Raw genomic sequence first — 21271 nt, 5'->3', positions numbered from 1 at the left:
CATGGGGACACCCACGATAAAGCCATTGCCTGGGGTCACCACGCTGTTGGACCACTTCAAACAGAATGTCTCAATCTTGGCAGGGTAGGGTGGCCCTTTAAATCTCTGGCTTCCTAAGTGTTTACACTGTACCTGACTGAGCATAAGTCTCAGAGAGAAAGATTCAATCAAACTTCCTAGCCTCATTCTATTCCAACCCGAGCACCGCCAGCGTCTGTCCCTCCCTTCCTCTAGGCCTTTTGCAATCTCAACAGATAGGCTTTTAAATTAAGTAGTGATTTGGAATGTAAGTGAGTGCATCTAAGATGATAAGAGACGGAGAGATCCTAATGGCTGAAATATTTGTCATATCACAAGTAAACGGAGTGTTTCAGGGAGTCACTAATATAACTAATTTTTCCCAGATCCTCCTCTGCTCTGTCTGAACAGATGAGGTCAGTACAGGTTGAGCCAGCCCAGAGTGAGCAGCTGTCAGGAGACTGAAGAGAATACTGATGGATGGCTGCGGCGCCTGGACTGTTTTTCCACGGGTACCCAGAGCTCGATTGTGTAAATTAAGCTGTGGATGCCCAACAACCAGAGGCGGCCTGCTGCAAATCAAAGGTGGGAAATGAATGTGTAGCCCACTGTCGCTTCTTCCCCCAGAGGGCGGGAGATGTGCCTGTGGACTTGGCAGTGCGCCTGAGGCGGGGAGAAGGATGGGGAGTGGCGGGGGGGGGGGGGGGGGACTGAAGGAAAGCTGAAATAATAGTACAGCAACTCTCTTCTCATTCTGTAATCCTTCTTCCGAGCTGTGATTCTGAGTCCTGGTGGTCAGATCTTTTCCTGAGCACTCAACTCCCAGAACTGGCAGCAGCCATCTCCTCCAAGGCAGCCTATCTCGATCAGCAAGCTGGGCAACTTCCATGGCAGCCAGAATACCATATTGCTTGTGTGAGAAGCGCACTAAAAGCAGAAACTATGTGCCAAGACCCAGAGTTTAGTGGTGGGGAAGGTATTCTGTATGAGACACTCAGAAAGGACAGTCCTGCTTAGTTGTGACTACTAGAGTAATTATCTAGTCTTGTAATCAAACCTAAATTTAAATTGTATGTGGTTTGTTCGTTTGAGTCAGAGTCTGCCTCAATAGCCTAGGCTAGCCTGGAACTCACTACAGGGATCAAGTTGCCCACAATATTTTAATATCAGCCTCTTGAATACTAAGCCACCACACCAGCTTGCTTTTTTTTTTTTAAATAGGATTTCTCTGGGTAGCCTTGACTGTCCTGAAACTTATTCTGTTGACCAGGCTGACCTTGAACTCAGAAAGATCCAACTGCCTCTGCCTCCCAGGTGTGTGGATTAAAGGGGTATGCATTCATTAAATGTAAATGTCTCTAAAACCACAATTTTTATAAACATGCATTTCTTAATATTTTGAGAGCATAAACTAAAAATAAATGATCCAGGTCTCTTCTATATGGCTTTGCCATTCCTTCCCACATTTAATATTATTATTGCATCCAAATAAGATTAAGAATGTAGGGCTGAGCAGGGCGTGGTGGCGCATGCCTTTAATCCCAACACTTGGGAGGCAGGTGGATTTCTGAGTTCGAGGCCAGCCTGTTCTACAAAGTGAGCTCCAGGACAGCCAGGACTATACAGAGAAACCCTGTCTAGAAAAACCAAAAATAAAATAAAATAAAATAGGGCTGGAGAGATAGATAGATAGAGCTTCTGGCATAGTTCTGTAGTACTGATGTGCACAGGATAGACAGACAAATGATAGATTGATAGATGATAGATAGGTAGATAGATGATAGGGCTAGGGGCATAGTTTGGTGGTATCTGCCTCCTTTAGTACCACAAAACAATCTAAAGTTAGTTTTAAGAGTATGTTTTATATATAATGAGATATATGGAGTAGGGACACGTATAGAAATGGAAGGGAAGCTGGGCAGTGGTGACGAATGTCTTTAATCCCAGCACTTGGGAGGCAGAGTCAGGTGGATTTCTGAGTTCGAGGCCAGCCTGGTCTACAGAGTGAGTTCCAGGACAGCCAGGGCTACTGGAGAAACCCTGTCTTGAAAAACAAAAACAAAAACAAAAAAAAAAAAAAAGAAAGAAAGAAAAAAGAAAAAGAAATGGAAGGGAAATAGTAATTGCCAAAGGCTGGGGAAGAAAAAATGAGGTGCATCTCAGGGCAGTGTTTCAGTTTCACCAACTAAAAACAGTCGAGAGGTAGGGTGTGAATGTACTTAACCCGAAGGACAGGCACTTGACAATTATTAAGACAGAGTCTGGGTATGCTAATTCACACCTGCAGCCTCACACCTGGGAGGCTGATTTAAGAGGATCAAGAGTTCAAGTCTGGGCTGAGGCAGTAACTCAGGCGGTGCTTGCCTTGCAAGTCTAAGGATCTGATTTCTGTCCCTAAAAATCCATGTGGAAACAGCCAGGTGTGGTGGTATGCAGGTGTAACCCCAGCTGAGGTGATGTGCAGGTGTAACCCCAGCTGGGGTGGTGTGCAGGTGTAACCCCAGCTGGGGTGGTGTGCAGGTGTAACCCCAGCTGGGGTGGTGTGCAGGTGTAACCCCAGCTGGGGTGGTGTGCAGGTGTAACCCCAGCTGGGGTGGTGTGCAGGTGTAACCCTGCACGCTGGGGAGGTAGAAAAAGACCTGAGGTCCCTGAGGTGCCCTGGCAAGCTCATAGGTGGACAGTATTTAGGGAACAATGCTGAAGGTTGTTTCCTGGCCCCTACTTGCACACACACACACACACACACACACACACACACACACATACACATGTGCAAGCACCAGCTTGAACAACATAGTGAGGCTGTCTCAAAAGAAAAATATTAAACTGGACATTTGTGTGTATTTTACTGTATTTTGAGGGTAGGCATGGTAGTGCATGTCTATAATCCCATCACTTGGGAATTAAAAGCAGAAAGATTAGTAGTTCAAAGTCATCCTTGGCTACATGAGATGCTGGCTTGGGGGTGGGGAGTAGACGGGAGAGAGAGCGAGAAGGGGGGAAATGAGTGTTAAAGGAAACAGAATACCTTTCACTGAACCACTTAAGACTCTGAACTCCAGCAAAATAATGGGAGAACAAGAAAAAGATTTTTAAAGATCTTTTCAGATCCAAAAATCGAGTGATTCCACTGATGAAGACTTTGTAACCTTTTACATCATTGCTCTAACCAGTCTAGACTGGCAGCACGAAAAACTTCCTTGACAGTCATTATGTCTGAATCCAGTTTCAAAAACAAAAACAAAACAAAAAACCAGAACCCACCAGGCATGGCAGTGCACACATTTAATCCCAGCACTCAGAGGGTAGAGGAAGGCAGGTCTCAGAGTTGGGGGCAATCTAGCAAGTTCCAGACCAGTACTGAAGTGGGCTGTGGGCTGCTACCTCTAAACATAGATGGGCTGGAGAGATGGCTCAGCAGTTAAGAACACTAGCTGCTGGAGAGGTGGCTCACTGGTTAAGAACACTAGCTGTGGGCTGGTGAGATGGCTCAGTGGGTAAGAGCACCCGACTGCTCTTCCGAAGGTCTGAAGTTCAAATCCCAGCAACCACATGGTGGCTCACAACCATCCGTAATGAGATCTGACTTCCTCTTCTGGATTGTCTGAAGACAGCTACAGTGTACTTATTTAAAAAAAAAAAAAAACTCTCTGCTGGAGAGATGGCTCAGCGGTTAAGAACACTAGCTGATGAAGAGGTGGCTCAGTGGTTTAGAACACTAGCTGCTCTTGCAGAGGACTCAGCCCCATTCAGTTCCCAACATGACCATGACGGCTCTCAGCTCCAGTTCCAGGGAATTTGTCACCCTCTTCTGGTCTCCGTGAGCACCATGCAGGCAAAACATCCACACACATAAGATTTAACAAACAACACAACCTAAAACCAGAAACAAAGATCTGAGAATCAGTGGTACAAACTTAGAAACTCAGCCCTTTGAGGGACTGAGGCAGGAGGATTGAGAGTGTGATACCAACCTGTGCTCCGTATCGAGTTCCAGGCCAGCTAAAGTCCTGTCTCCCAAACCAACCAACCCTGGAAGCCACACCACAGATCTCAGCGGGAGAATTTCCTGGTAAAGTGGGTGCTGAAGAAATTAACATTTGGAAAGTAGTCACCAGAGTAGTAGAAATTTGAAAAGCAAATCTTTATTTTTTGGAGGGGGTGCTTATAAATATTTTTTTTAATTGGTACATGGCTTCAATTTCAGTACTTAAGAGGCAGAGGCAGAAAGATGTTTTGAGTTCCAGACCAAAAAGCGTGAGTTCCAGGCCTATTCAAGTACTGTTCTTCAGAGTGCTCTGTGGCAACAAATGGCAGATGGGTCCCCTTGTTCTTCCTTCAGCTTTCCAGCCTCCTCCCAGCGATGTCCCTAACAGGGGAGCTGAACAGATATTAGTCATGGGAATGGGGGTGTGTTGATCTCAGAGTCTTTAAGAGAACTCCTGGTGAGAGACAACCAGCCCCAGACAGCTCCAGAGCTGCCTCTTGCTATCCCCCTCCTTTGTCCCAGTGTGCTCTGACTGGAGTCAGACTGAAAAGATCACTCTTCACCCATTTGAAAAATGCTCCCTGCCTCTCCGTGCTCCCTCTCTCTTCCCTAGTCTTTCAGAACCTTTTTCTACTTTCCCCACCACAGGCTCCTAGGACAAGGATTCTTATGAGACTCATTCCTGTGTCCCGGAGCCAGCACAATACCAAGATGCTTTTTGTAATGCTGGGTGCTTTCTCAGGCTGAATGTCAATGTGTTGGTTGCTTCAAATGGTACCCTTTGTATTGAACCCAAAACAGCTTTTTTTTCAAAGCCAGTCAGTGGCCTGATGGATTCAGCTACATGAACCTGTACTAACACCTCACCCATTCCAAGTCTCAGTTTCTTCAATGTGATAACAAGACAGGCACTCCTACACTGACAATTTTTGATCCCATAGTCAAGAGACCTGATTGAAAGGAGAACACAGGAGGATTTGGGCAGGACTATCCTGACCCAGATGGCTCTTTGTCATCACCGGATGCCAAGCAAATGTGTTTGCTGTGTTTTTTTTTGTTTTTTTTTTTTTTTTTTTTAACAGGGGAGAGCGCGAACGCAGTCCCCCACTACCACAAATTATGCAGTCGAGTTTCCCCGCATTTGGGGAAATCGCAGGGGTCAGCACACCCCAAAGTGCAATGGGTGAGCCTCGCCCTGGGAAAACCACCTTCGTGATCATGGTATCTCCCCTGCCAGGTAAGTATTTGCTGTGGTTTTTAACTTCTAGAACTAGAAGCTAGATAATCTTCTATTGAAAGTGAAGAGAGGGGCTGGCGAGATGGCTCAGTGGTTAAGAGCGCTGACTGCTCTTCCGAAGGTCCGGAGTTCAAATCCCAGCAACCACATGGTGGCTCACAACCATCCGTAATGAAATTTGACGCCCTCTTCTGGAGTGTCTGAAGACAGCTACAGTGTACTTACATATAATAAATAAATAAATCTTAATAAAAAAGAAAAAAAAAGAAAAAAAAAAAAGAAAGTGGAGAGGGTAGGCTGACAAGATGGCTCAGCAGGTAAGAGCACTGACTGCTCTTCCAAAGGTCCTGAGTTCAAATCCCAGCAACCATGTGGTGGCTCACAACCATCTGCAATGAGATCTGACGCCCTCTTCTGGTGTGTCTGAAGACAGCTACAGTGTACTTACATATAATAAATAAATAAATCTTAATAAAAAAGAAAAAAAAAAAAAGAAAGTGGAGAGGGTAGGCTGACAAGATGGCTCAGCAGGTAAGAGCACTGACTGCTCTTCCAAAGGTCCTGAGTTCAAATCCCAGCAACCATGTGGTGGCTCACAACCATCTGCAATGAGATCTGACGCCCTCTTCTGGTGTGTCTGAAGACAGCTACAGTGTATTTATTTATAATAATAAATAAATCTTTGGGCCAGAGCAGGGCCAACCGGGGAGAGAGCAGAGGTCCTAAACTCAATTCCTAGCAACCACATGAAGGCTCACAATGTGTGTATATATATATATATATATATATATATATATATATATATATATATGTGTGTGTGTGTGTGTGTGTGTGTGTGTGTGTGTGTACACATCTGTACAGCTATAGTGTGCTCATGTACATTAAATAAATAAATAAATCAGAAAGAAAGAAAGGAAGGAAGGAAGGAAGGAAGAAAGAGGGAGGGGCAGAGTGGGAGAGCAGAGTACAGGAGGGAGGGAGGGGGAAAGAGGAGGGAGAAAGAAAGTAAAAGTTTGAATTTAGGGATGTAATTCAGGCTTGTTCAGCAAGCTTGAGGCCCTAGGTTTGATCTCCAACAAGAATGAGAAGAAAGAAAAGTTGGCCGGGCAGTGGTGGTGCACACCTTTAATCCCAGCACATGGGAGGCAGAGGCAGGTGGGTTTCTGATACAGAGTGAGTTCCAGGACAGCCAGAGCTACACAGAGAAACCCTGTCTCGAAAAAAAAAAAAAAACAAAAAAACAAAAAACCAACCCTCATGCTTTCTGTAGCAAGGATGACTCTGAACCTCTGATCATCCTACTTTCTCTCTCCAAATTCTGAGGTTACAAATATACATTTCCATGCTCTGTTTATGTCCTGCTAGAGACTGAACCCTAGGCTTTGTGCATGGTGGGTGTGCCGGTTAGTTCTGTGTCTATTTGACAGAGTCCTTTGGAAGAGGGAACCTGAATTGAGAAAATGCCCCCAGTGAATTGATCTGTGGGCAAGCCATATGGAGCATTTTTTTTTTTTTTTGGACTGATGATTGGTGTGAAAGGATCCTGTTCACTGTAAGTGGGGCCATGTTTAGTCCGGTGTCCAGATTTCTTACTGTAAGAACACAGGCTGAGCAAGCCCGTAAGCAGTGATATTTCAAGGTCTCTGCTCCGGCTCCTGCTTCCAGGCTCCTACCCTGACTTACTTCAGTGATGGACTGTGATGTGGAGGTATATCCACATCCAGGATGATCAGAGGTTCAGTCATTCTTGCTACAGAATACATTTGAGGCTAGCCTGTGCATGAGGGTTGGTTTTTTTTTTTTTTTTTTTTTTCGTTTTTTGTTTTTGAAATAAACCCTTTCCTTCCCAAGTTGGTTTTTGCTCATGGTGTTTTGTTACAGCAACAAACAACATTAAAAAAAAAAAAAACCAGTGAGCACAGACTCCACTGGAGAAACTATATCCACAGCCCACGGAAGGTTTCTTTTGGCTCAGAGTTGGAGGTTTTTGTGAAGGGTTGCCTGGTCCCCAGAAGCATATCATGGTAGCAACACACGGTCAAACCACTGACCTTGTGGCCAGGTACAAAGAGAGAAAGAGTAATAGGTAAGATCCCACTTTCACCTTCAAGAGAAAGCTCATGACAAAACTTTTGTAATTTCAAAAGTTTCTACCCTGACAGCAATGCCAAACTGGGAACTAAGCTTTTAGAATAGGACCTTTGGGGGACATTCCACATCCAAACAATATTGAGTGGATTTATGTCCTTTTGTGACAAAATTTTCACAAATACAAGTACTCAGGCCAGAGAGAGAGCTCACGATATATCAAACTATGGATACCACCAAAGGCCAATATAATGAACCAATGAGTTTTATCGGGGTTACTTACAGGGGTGTAGGTAAGGGGTTACCTACAGAAGCAGAAACAACTCAAAGACAGCTGCCTCTCCAAGGCTCACCTCACAAAGCTGGGAACCTAGAAGCACACTGTACAGCCTGCAGGCAGCTCAACACATTGGAGAGTGTCCTTATCAAGTGATACAGTTGGTGTAAATCTCTTCTAGGCAGCTCTGCTGGCTTCTGCTTCTTCAAGGGAGCTAGTCTGGTCTTAGTCTTCCTTGCACCTCAGTTCCCTTTGCCCTATAAAGACTCTCTGCCTTTATTGCTTTCTCTGACAGGGAGGGACCTAGTGAATCTGATCCGTTTCAGGGACTTCCTGAAGCTATTTGAGTTGTTTATCTTCCCTGCAGAATGAAATGTCCCAGTCTGGAAGGAATCTCCTATACAACAGACCTGTCCCACTGTCTCTCACTTTGCTATCTTGGATGTCAGCATTTTGAAGAGTGGGTTGGTGGAGATCCTTGTGAGCAGCAGGGAACTTTGGGGAGGGAAAAAAATCTTGATGTAGTGCAGAGACAGAGCCTTCCCTGCCTGATATTCTTCACGATTAGGATAGAATAGTAGCAAGGTTTACCGAACAGGTTTTGGGGTCAGACTGCCTAAGTTCAAGTTCCTTCCTATCACTTCTTATGTGACATTTCTATGCCTATGTCATTCTATGCTTATTCTACCACAACTGAATATTAGCATTATTAATGGCACAGAAGAGGCCTGCTACTACTTAAGACAAATAACAAATGCTTGATATCTATTAGTTAGTTCTCAGTTCCATGTGCTTGAAACCCTGCTAAATTACCACGTTGTTATTTAATCTTCTCCATATCTTGTGACCTGGGTATGTCCATCCCCCTCCATCTTCACTTGATAGTGAAGAAAGAGGAAGTCATGTGACCATAAAGTCAAAAGGATGCAGAACTAGGGCTTTGTTTTAGCCCAACACCAACTCCAAAAAGAGGGCTCAAATGTAGTTCAACCCTAGAGGACACCTAGGGGCACAGTTTTGGGAGCATTTTTAGTCGTTGTTATGATGTGAGGACACCACTGGACTTCAGTAGTAAGTGAGGAAGAGGGATATTTAATGTCTTGCAACATGCAAAAGTCCTTCACATCAAAGAAAGAGCCACATTCCAAGAGACTTTGGAGGCTGGTGTGGTGGCACATGCTTGTGATCCCAGCACTTGGGTGGGGGGGGTTAGGCAATAGAAGCAGTAGGATCAGCAGTTTAAGGCCATCCTCTACTACAGAGCTGAAGGCCAGCCTGGGCTACATGAAACCTATCTCAAGAAACAAAACCTGAGCTGGGCGTTGGTGGCGCACGCCTTTAATCCCAGCACTCGGGAGGCAGAGGCAGGCAAATTTCTGAGTTCGAGGCCAGCCTGGTCTACAGAGTGAGTTCCAGGACAGCCAGGGCTACACAGAGAAACCCTGTCTCAAAAAACCAAAAACAAACAAAAAGAAACAAAGCCTAATCAAACTCAAGAGACTTCTGACTTTTCTGGACGATTGTCCAAAACTAGTCTCATCTGTAAGTTTTCTTTCTCAGTATTTCCATTTCAGGGATTTTCTTTAAATCTATTTACTTGTTTTAATGTATATTGGTGTTTTTGCCCTAATGTCTGTGCACCACATGCATGGCTGGAGCCCTTAGGCACTAGAGAGAGTGTCAGATCCCCTGGAACTAGAGTTACATATGGTTGTGAGCCAATATGCTGATACTGGGAATCGAACCTGAGTCCTCTGGAAAAGCAGTCAGTTCTCTTAACTACTGAGCTATCTCTTCAGCACCAGGAGTTTCCTTTAAGTGGTGACCTCTTACATTTCTCAAATTAGTCCCTTATGATGGAGGCATCATTGTTTCTGCTGCAGTTTATCTTGGGTAGGCTGCCATGTGCAACATAGATACTTCTTTGTGAAGATACAGCAAGTCTCCATCCATGCAACAGCACCTATGAAAACTCTATCACAATATACAACAGAGAGAAAAGTCCCTTAATCAACTATTAGGATGGATAATTAAATTTAGCAAGGTCATATATATATATATATATATATATAATATTATATTTTATGCCATCCCTATATAAAAGGAATAAATAACTAGAAAATGAAGTTTGAAAACAATTCCATTTACAGTGACATCAAACACGTAATTAGCCAAGTGGAGTGGCTCACACCTGTAATCCGAGCACCTAGGAGGCTGAGACGGTAAGCTACTAACTAGCTCAAGCTCAGCCTGTGAGTTATTTGTGAAAAACAAAACAAATCCATATAATTAGGAATAAATTGAAGAAATGAAACACAAGAGTTCTTCATGTTTAACTACCAATTGAGAAATTATTGAAGCCCTATGTAATGGAGAGATGTTCCATCTCCAGACCTAATATTATCAAACTGTCAGTTCTACTTAGTTTGAGCTATAGAGTCAATAGCATCCCCAGCATAAGTCAACCTGCTCTTTTAACAAAACTCGAGCTGATTGCTGGACATGACTGCACAGGCATGTAATCTTAGCATTTGAGAGGTGGAGTCAGGGGAATCAGGAGTTCAAGGCCAACTTCAATTAAATAGTGAATTCAGTGCCATCGTGGGCTCCAAGAGGTCCTATGTCCAACAACAACAAAATAAACTATGTACCAATAAAGACACATAATGAGGGGCTGAAGAGATGGCTTGGCTGTCAGGAACACTTGGTACTCTTCCCGAGAACCTGAGTTCAATTAGCACCCATATGGGGCTAACAGCCACCTGTTTCTTCAGCTCTAGGAGATCTGACACCCTCTTCTGGTCTCCACTGGTACTGCATGCACATGGTGCCCAGACCACACATATAGGTGAAACACCAATACACATTAAATCAAAAGAAATAATCTAAAAAAGAAAAGACAGACAGAGAGAGAGAGAGAGAGAGAGAGAGAGAGAGAGAGAGAGAGAGAAAGGTAATTATTTTAAATGTTGATGTTTTAATATTTATATTAATAATCAGATTGAAATCGTGTTTTGAAAAAAAAAAACTTGAAATGAAATTGGAGAGCCTGGTATAGTGGTGCACACTTTTGATCCCAGTACTCTGGAGTTACAGGCAGATAGATCTCTGTGAGTTCAAGACCAGCCTAGTCTACAAAGCAAATTCTAGAACAGCCAGGGCTACACAGAGATACCTTGTATCAGAAAAACAAAACAAAAACTAGAGAGAGAGAGAGAGAGAGAGAGAGAGAGAGAGAGAGAGAGAGAGGAGAAAAGGAAAGGAAATTGAGAACAGGAGGCTCATGTTATTAATTTAAGGCTTTCTATAAATAGCTTGGTGATCTAACTTAACCACAATGTGACTGTCCTAGTTCTGTGACTGTGTGACAAACTGTGCTAAACAATGCTGAAAACCTGTATCTCCAGCAACATTTATTTTGCTTCCAGGCCTGAGGAGGCTAGGCTCATCTGAGCCTCTCATGAGAGACAGCGGGTGGCTGGGACAGAGTCAGTTTGCTCTTCCCTCCCTCACCCAGTGCCAGAAGCTCCCCGTCCAGGGGGTCTGTCCACATGAAGGCTTGGGTAAAGCACACGTCCCAGAGGGCAGCAGGAGATGCCTACAGTGAACCAGGCGGGAGCCATGTGGCTTTGATAATCTAAACTTAGAGGGGCCGCAGAGTCACATTGTCCACGTTCTATCTGTTCTAAGTCAGTCTCCAAAGCCAAGACGTAGTCCAAGGGAGAGAATTCGATTGTACCTTTGCTAAAGAAGTGGACAAACAGAGATTATGGATGTGTTTTTAAACTATTACCAAGGCTCAGTGATTAAGAGCACTTGTTTTAATAAAATGAATAAATAAACCTTTAAAAGGAGGGTTGGAAAGATGGCTAAGAGGTTAAGAGCACTGACTGCTCTGTTAGAGATCCTGAGTTCAAATCCCGTCAACCACATGGTGGCTCACAACCATCTGTAATGGGATCCGATGCCCTCTTCTAGTATGTGTCTGAAGACAGCTTCAGTGTACTGATATAAACAAAAAAATAAATAAAATCTTTAAAGAGCACTTGTTTTTTTTTTTTTCCCCAGAGGTCCTGGGTTCAATTCTCAGCACCCACATGGTGGCTCACAGCCATCCATAACTCCAGTTCCAGGAGATCCAACACCCTCCTCTGACTTCAACAGGCACCAGGCCATATATGTGGGACACAGACATACATACAAAACAAAACACTTATACATGTAAAACAAACAAAACTATTACCCAAAAACAAAGAAGGGGAGGGTCTGGAATGCAGCTTACTCTCGGCCTAGGAAGAAGGAAGAACTCTCTTAGAAAGGGTAGACATGCTACCCTGATGCTTACCTGGAGGGTTTCTGGCTTTCCTAAGGCTTCTGATAAGACACCAGTAGAGAGAAGTGGCCTAGAAGATGAAGTTGGGCATAGGCCTGGGGCTCAGAGATAGGACATTTGCCTCCCGTGTTTGATGCCCTAGGTTCAACCCAGTACTGCTGAAAAGGGAGTGGAGTGAAAGCCAAGGTTACTCAAGGATCCCAAATCTCATGTGCCCGCACATCTTCACTCTCAGATCTCGACAACCATTGTTCCCACTGTCAGGCAAACCCTTCCTTCCTCTTTCCTCTGGCTTTCCTGCTCATTTCCTTAGGGTTGGCTTAGGCACTGGCTCCTCCAGGAAAGCCTCCTTTATCCAAGACAGGGTCCAGTGTCCCTTCCATTGGAGTCTGTGGCTTACTCAATACTCTGACCAATGTCTGCTGTTTATTCACGTCTTCACTCCTTTCCCTCCTCCTGGAGTCTAAAGTGTTTGAAGCCACAAGGCCTTTGAACTCATAGGACCCTAGCATGTGAGAAATGGCCTAAGTGGTGTGTGTGTGTGTGTGTGTGTGTGTGTGTGTGTAGTGTTTCAAAGCCACCACTACGCAGGACTCGGACACAAGGGGTTGCAAGCTCTCTGATTTTGTCCCAACATCTCCTGCATCACCTCCCTGCACAAACCAATTGGAGCTGGGTAGAGCTGGGCTGAGGTGTGCTAAGTTAGCACCTTAGTGTGAACAGCCGGCTCTGCAGTCTGCTCAGCTGTGGCCTCCCCTCAAGTCTCCCCAAATCAGCCAGCTCCTCTTCCCAGTTCCTCTCTGGGAGTAGATCGACCTGATTCTAGCTAAAACCTTAGATGCGATAATAGGAGGGGGGGAAAAACCGAATAAGGGCCAAGAGTCGGACAATTGGTGGCAACGAGATGAACATAGATTAATGACGTGGACCTTGCTCTGGTCTCCTCAGCCTGGGCTGGAGAAGGTTCATGGTTGATACCCATTAAAGGGCTTAATGAAATAATTATAATTCACACCCCAGAGCATCAAAGAATCAATACGGGGGAACTTTGAGCCACTCTGGGGGTGGCACCCCACTGGCTTCACAGTTCAGCTCAGCAGGCAGAGCGAAGAGAAGCAAATGCAGTTGACATGTGAAAGTTGCATTAAAAGAGGGCAATAATAGATTAAAAGCTGCCGGGATCCTGGTGACTGGACGTCAATATCCTTTATTCCCTGCCTTGCCCCCATTCTGCCCCCTCCGTGCACTATTAGCCCAAATCGATGGGCTGTCAATTGACATCACCAGCTACAGCATTAATGCGAGCTCACAAAGGAAGCCCTGCCTTATATTATCACTTCTCTCTCTTCCAAATTACCACGTAATGCAGGCTGCGGGCAGCCTGTGACATGTTACCACTATACACGATTTGTTGGGATTGGACTAAACATTTCACGGCTATAGATTTCATCAGAGACTTGATGACAGAAATAAACTGCCATCCACAAGGAAATGACTGGAAATAATAGAATTAGGCATTGTTTGGGAATCCGGAGGGACAACGGAGGGATGACAAAGTAGGAAGGAAAAAGAGCCCCACAGCTGGTAGCCTGCTGTGGGGAGCAGCTCCAGAGAAAGACTGCAGTTAAAAGACCTGACACTCCATCTCACTGAAGAACAGGAATTTGGATTTTGTCCTAGGGTTCCTTTTCTGGTTTTGCACAAGAATTGGGATGCTTCGTTCCCTGTGACAACCTGGAATGTGATGGCTGTGGGCTGACCTGTCACTGAGTTCTAATCCCAGAACCTCAGAGAATGACTTTCCTTCCACAGCTGCCTGGGAAGCGAATGTTTAAGGTTGTGCTTCTAAAAGGCTAAATGTACACAGTGACAAGCAGCACAGTAGGGCAGCAGGTGACTAGAGTCAGAAGAGTCCCTCCCTGACAAGCATGGCTCTCGTCCAAATGTTGATTTCGGACTTTCAGTCTCTCCACCGGAGACATTAGGTCTGTTGTTTTAAAGTACCTGTGTGTGTGTGTGTCGCTCTGTATGGGACCCTTAGGAAATAGTGTGCACTCATAGCTAATGATAGCCCATTTACGGAGCCCTTTCCCAAGTCAGCTGCAGGGCTAAACGGTTTGCACACCAGGGCTCACTTCATTCTCCTGATGACCCTAAGGTCGAGTATTGTAACCCCCACGTCTTAGGTAGTTCCTGGAAAGTAATCTGTTCATCGTTGCACAACGTTAGAGGGCACCACAGGTCTCTGGACAGAAACCCAAGAAATAGCAAAGCAACAAAGAGCTTCTGTTGAACTTCCCAAGCTTCTTCCAATTGACGTCATTGCTTGCAGCTGGCCTTCTCTCAAGTCTCAAGTCTCTAGTATTTCCTGAGAGTGGACACTATTTGGTTTGAATTGAGCCCCAACCCATCAAAACATCAAATAGCTTCACCATTGCATTCTTCCTGCCTCTACCTCCTAAATGCTAGATTGCAGCCAGGAGGCATGTCTCCTACCCTTACATACTTGTGAGAATACACTTTTACTTCTATTCCTTCTCAATCTTCCCAACTACTCTAAAAGTTCTCTCCCATTTGTTCTTCCCTGCCTACAGCAACTTGGTGGGAAATGTTAAGACAGTCACAAAAGACCATGTGTTGTAGCTTCCTTGTCTCCAAAATGTTCAGAATGGATAGCTAAGGGAGTGTGGGGCCAAAAAACACAGCAATGATGCTATAGGGTTTTCTTGACTAGATTGTTTTGCATCATTCTTTGAATGTACACAAAATATCTACCATACCCCCAGAGCAAAGCAGATGGTATATGAATTGTTATAGCTCTCGTCTTAAGAGAGTCGGTTGCTAGAGCCAAGGCTGACCTTGAACTCACTCACTATACGATTACAGAGGACCCTGAACTTCTGATCCTTTCCTTTTCACCTCCCAAGTGCTACCATATCACACCAAGTTTGGTGTGGTGCCAAGACTGAATCCTGCTGGCCAAGCATTACCGCCTGAGCTCAGCCACAGTGCCCAGCAGCCTTGCCAAACATCAGCTCAGAAGTCTCCTTGACCACTGTGCCTTTGTTCCACTCTTCTCTCCTCACTCATATGCACTAAACCCCCACCATTCCTGGCCAGACACTTATTCATTCTACAATGCCATACTCAGACAGGAATATGGATGTTTGACTTTGGGTTGGTCTGGGCTTGCACTAACCATTTTGTGCAAGCCCAGGGTTAACTTCAAGCCCTTTGCTATGCTGCCAATAAGCAAAAGGCACCTGCTCCCATTTGACAAAAAAATGTTCCAGTGGGGTATGGTAGATCATGCTGTTAACCCCAACACTCAGGAGGCAGAGGCAGAAGTTGCTCTTGAAGTTTGAGGGCTAGAGAAAGCCTACCTGAAGGGATTTAAAAAAAATTCACTAGCTTCCCCAAGGACCCTGGCAGTTGCTTTATAATTAGCTACCACTGCCATCTGCTGGACAAAGACGTTTCAAAAGTCATTGAGCACAAGGAACATTTGCAAAATGTCTTTCCATGAAGGGTTATTCCACCTATAAGCCTAGAGCCTTGAACTCAAATTTATTACATTGAAATACTGTACTTCTGTGGAGAACTTTATTGCTGTGGCTCACAGCAAAAGCATTTCCCTTAGTTTACAAGTCTGTTACTTGTGAAATATAGCACTAAATCTTTAGTGCTATATGCATTATAGTTAAACTAAGACTGGCTTGGTAGTGATTGATTTCCTCAGTACTTTCCAGGCAAACCAGCTTGAATAGCCAGGAAAAAGGTAGCAACAGTATTCTAACCTACAGTAGTCTAATCCATGTAAAATGGATTTAGGATCCCTATCAAAACTGAAAGCAGTGGCCCATGCTTATTATCCTCTAGTCTTGTAACTTGAAATACTTAATCCAAGGCTTTCCCATAAACTTAGTTTTCACTTTTAGTACTACATAATTCTCAGCAAAATCAGTTTAACCATTTTGTGCAAGCCCAGGCATGACTTCCAAGTGTAGGGGCAGGGGAACAGTTGTGGTACTAGCAAGCCTACTGCTTGCCTTCAGTCCCCAAAATACACATTTAATCTATTCTAACCCCAGTTGTGTGCCTATACACACTATCACTTAAAGAGGAAAACTGAAATGTTCTTATACTCAGCGTAACAGCAACCACCATGGGTTTCAGATCAACACTGCACAGAAAAATTTCCCTGCAGTTGGTTGTCTGGACCAAAGTACCCTATATATTTAAATTACATGTACCCCCAACTTTCAGTACAGTAGAATGGCAGTACATTTCTTTAATCCCAACATTAGGGAACTAGAAGAGCAGTCTCCTGCCAAGTGCCAGAGGCTGCAGATGGACCTCAGGACAGTACTCCCAGCAGACAGGGTTTGTTTGGCCCTGGAACTTAACTCTGTAGACCCGGCTGGTCTCGGGAATCTGCCTGCCTCCCAAGCACTGGGATTAAAGGTGTGCACTGCCTGGTGAAAAAGCTTTATGTAATGTGACAAATATCTTCCCTAATTATTAGTACTACATCAAGCTTTGCTGCATGCAGACCTCTGAAACAAGGCTGGCCACTAGGTGGCAGTTCAACACTAGATTATACAAGCAAATGGACTTAGAAGGCCAAGTCCCCTAAGGATCAACTTACTATTTTATGGGGCATCTGCATCCATAGATTTCATAGCTGAGAACCAGCACCCTGTATTCCTTTAGCTTGTCAAGTGTTACCCAGGTTCAAGGTAAACTTCTAGCCTGAGGCTAGACCTGCTTCCTGGCAGTGTTGACCCTCCCAGCTCTTGAGAAACACCTGAATCCTAGGCCAGCTAGAGACAGTCTCAACCCATTCCTGTTTCTTACATTTAACTCAGTCAGGACAACTGTATGGTGCCAATTTAAATAGTTTTATTATTCCATGTTACTTGTTTTGGGTCCCTGTGGAACAAAGCTACACACACCCTCTTCTTGGACTGACTTAATCCACCTCTTCAATGGTGGGGCCTGAAGAAGCACCACCAGATGGGGGAGCTCCTCCACCTGGGAAGCCACCAGGCATTCCTCCAGGCATGCCACCCGCACTCTGGTACAGCTTGGTAATGATGGGGTTGCAGACTTTCTCCAGTTCTTTCTGCTGATGCTCAAATTCTTCCTTCTCTGCAGTCTGAGAAATAAAGAAATCAAATTTATTAAAAGATCTCCAATTACTTTGGGGGGGGGGGCTGACAACTAAGCCTACATATTATAAAGAACCGTTAACTATTGAGTCACTCAGACATCCAAGGAAGGTAACTGCCAACAGTCTTCTGTTCTGGTGGAAACCGCGAATGTTTGGACCATTCATCATCATAGTGACTCCTCTCAGCCCTTTTCTGAACTTATTGGCAAAACACATACCTGGTTCTTATCCAGCCAGCTGATGATTTCATTGCACTTGTCAAGAATCTTCTGTTTGTCCTCATCATTGATCTTGCCTTGAAGTTTCTCATCTTCCACAGTTGCTTTCATGTTGAAGGCATAGGACTCCAGTGAATTCTTGGAGGAAACCTTATCTCTCTGCTTCTCATCCTCAGCTTTGTACTTCTCAGCTTCTTGGACCATGCGCTCAATATCTTCCTTACTCAAGCGGCCTGATGAAAGTTACAAAATCATGAGCATGTATTTAGTGGTAAGAACAAACGTTGTTCTTCCTATTCAGAAAGAAAGCAGCATATCCATACTTACCCTTGTCATTGGTGATGGTGATCTTGTTCTCCTTTCCTGTGCTCTTATCTACAGCAGAAACATTGAGGATGCCATTGGCATCAATGTCAAAAGTAACCTCAATCTGAGGAACCCCACGGGGTGCTGGAGGGATGCCCGTGAGCTCGAACTTTCCAAGCAGGTTGTTGTCCTTGGTCATGGCCCTTTCACCTTCATACACCTAGAAGAGACAATAAAAATTAAGACATCCAATTTTAGAAACTACTGCTTGTGGCTTAAACTCAAATTTGGGGAAGATTAAGTCGCTCAGACATCCAAGGAAGGAACTAGCCAACACAGCATTTCTGGTGGAAACTACGAATGGTTTTGGAATCCATCATCACAGCGAGACTCCCCTGGGCTTTCTATACAAACTACAAAATTCTAGGGCCAAGCAACACACCTGAATGAGTACACCAGGCTGGTTGTCAGAGTAGGTGGTGAAGGTCTGCGTCTGCTTGGTGGGGATGGTGGTATTGCGCTTGATGAGGACAGTCATGACTCCACCAGCAGTTTCAATACCAAGGGAAAGAGGAGTGACATCCAAGAGCAGCAAATCCTGAACGTTCTCAGACTTGTCTCCAGATAGAATGGCTGCCTGGACAGCTGTAAAAAAGCAAAAGAAATATTAGAAACAACGTACTGTAGCTTCAATCGAGTCAACATGCAAGCTTCATTCGCTCAGACATCCAAGGAAGGAACTAGCCAACACAGTACTTCTGGTGGAAACTACGAATGGTTTTGGAATCCATCATCACAGCGAATCTACAGGACTTAAGGTTATAAAGACTACATAAAGGCTGTATGCATTTACCTGCACCATAGGCAACAGCTTCATCGGGGTTAATGCTCTTGTTCAGTTCTTTTCCATTGAAGAAGTCTTGCAGAAGTTTCTGAATCTTGGGGATTCTGGTAGAACCACCCACCAAGACAATATCATGGATCTGTGACTTGTCCAGTTTGGCATCTCGAAGGGCCTTCTCTACAGGGTCCAGTGTGCCACGGAACAGGTCGGCATTCAACTCCTCAAATCGAGCCCGGGTAATGGAGGTATAGAAGTCAATTCCCTCATAGAGAGAATCAATCTCAATACTGGCCTGGGTGCTGGAGGAGAGGGTGCGCTTGGCCCGCTCGCAGGCAGTGCGGAGACGGCGGACAGCTCTCTTGTTCTCGCTGATGTCTTTCTTGTGCTTTCGCTTAAACTCAGCAATGAAATGATTGACCATTCGGTTGTCAAAATCTTCTCCACCTAAGTGGGTGTCTCCAGCTGTTGATTTGACTTCAAAAATTCCATCCTCAATAGTGAGGATTGACACATCAAAAGTGCCACCTCCCAAGTCAAAAATGAGCACATTCCTTTCAGCTCCGACCTGTCAATAAAAGACATTCTTAGCTCCGGTCTGTTTCTGGCAAGTTAACCCTAACAAAGTTGTACTTGATTTGAAATGCCTACCTTCTTATCTAAGCCATAAGCGATAGCAGCAGCAGTTGGTTCATTGATGATTCGAAGTACATTGAGGCCAGCAATAGTTCCAGCATCTTTTGTTGCCTGTCGCTGAGAGTCATTGAAGTAAGCAGGCACTGTGACCACAGCATTGGTAACAGTCTAGAAAACAAATAATTGCACAATTGTTATTTGGTTGGCAAATTCCAGCACTGATTTTTGAATTAAAATTAAAGGTAGCACCCATCTCAAACGGCACCTGTTTAAAAAAAAAAAAAAACAAAAAACCAACCTTTCCGAGGTATGCTTCTGCAATTTCCTTCATCTTTGTCAGAACCATGGAGGACACTTCCTCTGGGTAGAAACTTTTTTGCTCCCCTTTGTATTCCACTTGGACCTTGGGCCTGCCTGCATCATTCACCACCATGAAGGGCCAGTGCTTCATATCAGACTGAACAACAGCATCATCAAACCTACGCCCGATCAGACGTTTGGCATCTGTAAAATATTAAAACATACCTCATCACACTCCTCAGTGCCTATCACTGCAAATAAAAACACCCTGCAGCACCCATCTAGATGGATGTAATCTCTAGTGCAGGAAGCCAAGGCCCATATTTAAAATCTTGTGGCCCTGTATTGTCAAATTTAAACAGTTGCAATAGTCTCTCAGGCTGCAGTAATTAAGGCAGATGTTTCTACATTCCAAATGCCCTGCCACCCAGCCCTTTTACTCTCATGCTAGTGGCACAAAGATACTGGCGACTTACCAAAAACTGTGTTGGTGGGGTTCATTGCAACCTGATTCTTGGCCGCATCCCCAATTAATCTCTCTGTGTCCGTGAAAGCAACATAGCTCGGCGTGGTGCGGTTACCCTGGTCATTGGCAATAATTTCCACCTTTCCATGCTGGAAGACACCCACACAGGAGTAGGTGGTGCCAAGATCAATGCCAACTGCAGGTCCCTTAGACATGGTTGCTAGAAGGAAAGAAAAGGAGGGGTGCTAAGCACTCGTTTCCCGGCTTCCATCCAGTCCGCAGTGGGTCTGGATTTGGTGAGCCAGACCTATCACCTGAAGCCACGCGGCAGGCTCATGGCAGCAGTGCTGCAGTATGGGCGGGCTGTGCCAGGCCCTGGCACAGCCCGCCCAAGGCTCAAGGAACCATCTGTCCTAAAGGTCTGCGACAATGGTGGAACACGTGGCCCACCTTCGAGCGCCCCCCGAACCGCGGACTGCGGGAGTCAGGATCCCTTTTCCAACTCGGGGGCCCCTGCCCTGTGGACGCCGGGCAGAAGCCCTGTCCTTGAAGTCACAGGATAAAAGAGACCCGGGGCCTGCGGCTCCCCTCCCCCGCCATGCGGAGCCTTCAAGGCCATGGCGGCGCCGCCCTGACTCAGCCCATCCTCCCGATCTGCTGCAGTCTCTGTCCCTGGCGGCGCCCGCCAGAGCTGCAGCCGCCGCCTAAGTGATTTCCCGGACTCCTGCACCACCCCGGCCCCCCGCAAACTCCCGAGTCCCATGCCTCACCTTGCGTGTAGGCCCGGCTGCGCTGACGACGAGACCACACAATTGCCCGGCAGCTGCCTCCGCGTTCAATGAGACCGGTTTCCGCCCGCTTCCCTCTCTCTTATACCCTGTCTTAGAACCTTCCAGAAGGGTGCCGCCCCATCGCGCTGCCGATCATAGCTTCTTAGCCAATGGACGACCAGCCCTTGCCGACTGCACTAATAGAGACCCAGCACGCTCGCCTAGGTCCCGCCTTCTCCCCGCCCCGCCTCGCGATGACGCACGACCGCGGCGTTCTGGAACTTTCACGCTCGCCCCCGCTCTGGGAACGGCCCGGGGGGGAGCGGAGAAGGCGGGGCGCCGGGAACCCGCGCGCGGGAGTCCTCTGTCACTCAGAGCTGTTGGGGGAGGGGAGAGGGTCGCCGGCGAGTGCGCGTGCGCGACCCGGCAGCGCAGGCGGGAGGGGGCGGAAGGATGCCCTGGGAGGAGGGCCGGTACCTCCGCGGCGGACCAATGAGAGCAGCGTTCGGCCGGATCCCTACCTCTTGGGACCCCCGGCTGCCTGAGAGAAGAGCCTGAGGGAGGGGGAGTCCGGGAAGAGAAGACGGAAGTGGGGCGAGGACAAAATGGCTGCGAAGGTT

The 21271-nt window shown here is 45.8% G+C and overlaps 1 protein-coding gene and 4 non-coding genes across 5 annotated transcripts; all 5 read right to left on the bottom strand.

Annotated features, from left to right (window-relative positions):
• Positions 1–5085: 5085 nt before the first annotated feature.
• LOC147001993 (U1 spliceosomal RNA) lies at positions 5086–5251 on the bottom strand. The gene has a single exon (XR_015044572.1). It is a non-coding gene; the product is annotated as a U1 spliceosomal RNA (small nuclear RNA).
• Positions 5252–16823: 11572 nt separating this feature from the next.
• Positions 16824–20795, bottom strand: Hspa8 (heat shock protein family A (Hsp70) member 8). The gene is made up of 9 exons (XM_085844544.1): positions 20652–20795; positions 19892–20101; positions 19414–19619; positions 19131–19283; positions 18492–19047; positions 18081–18283; positions 17660–17858; positions 17333–17565; positions 16824–17099 (listed from the first exon to the last, which is right to left on the bottom strand). Exons 2-9 carry the CDS (start codon positions 20094–20096, stop codon positions 16914–16916), a joined length of 1941 nt encoding a protein of 646 aa, XP_085700670.1. The 5' UTR covers positions 20097–20101; positions 20652–20795; the 3' UTR covers positions 16824–16913.
• Positions 17203–17290, bottom strand: LOC147001992 (small nucleolar RNA SNORD14). Its single transcript, XR_015044593.1, has one exon. It is a non-coding gene; the product is annotated as a small nucleolar RNA SNORD14 (small nucleolar RNA).
• On the bottom strand, positions 17941–18026 carry LOC147001991 (small nucleolar RNA SNORD14). The gene has a single exon (XR_015044591.1). It is a non-coding gene; the product is annotated as a small nucleolar RNA SNORD14 (small nucleolar RNA).
• Positions 18355–18440, bottom strand: LOC147001990 (small nucleolar RNA SNORD14). The gene has a single exon (XR_015044584.1). It is a non-coding gene; the product is annotated as a small nucleolar RNA SNORD14 (small nucleolar RNA).
• Positions 20796–21271: the final 476 nt, after the last annotated feature.

This window comes from Mus caroli, unplaced genomic scaffold, assembly GCF_978045245.1.
Source record: "Mus caroli unplaced genomic scaffold, Mus_caroli_1 scaffold_11, whole genome shotgun sequence".
Taxonomy (NCBI): Eukaryota; Metazoa; Chordata; class Mammalia; order Rodentia; family Muridae; genus Mus; species Mus caroli.
This window is presented reverse-complemented; position numbering and strand designations above follow the sequence as displayed.

Coding starts and splice junctions, on each gene's coding strand:
- Hspa8 (XM_085844544.1), bottom strand. CDS start 20,096: ATGTCTAAGGGACCTGCAGTTGGCATTGATCTTGGCACCACCTACTCC. Junction 19,620..19,891: donor CCCCACCAACACAGTTTTTG/GTAAGTCGCCAG, acceptor AATATTTTACAG/ATGCCAAACGTCTGATCGGG. Junction 17,100..17,332: donor GCTGGCTGGATAAGAACCAG/GTATGTGTTTTG, acceptor TTTATTTCTCAG/ACTGCAGAGAAGGAAGAATT.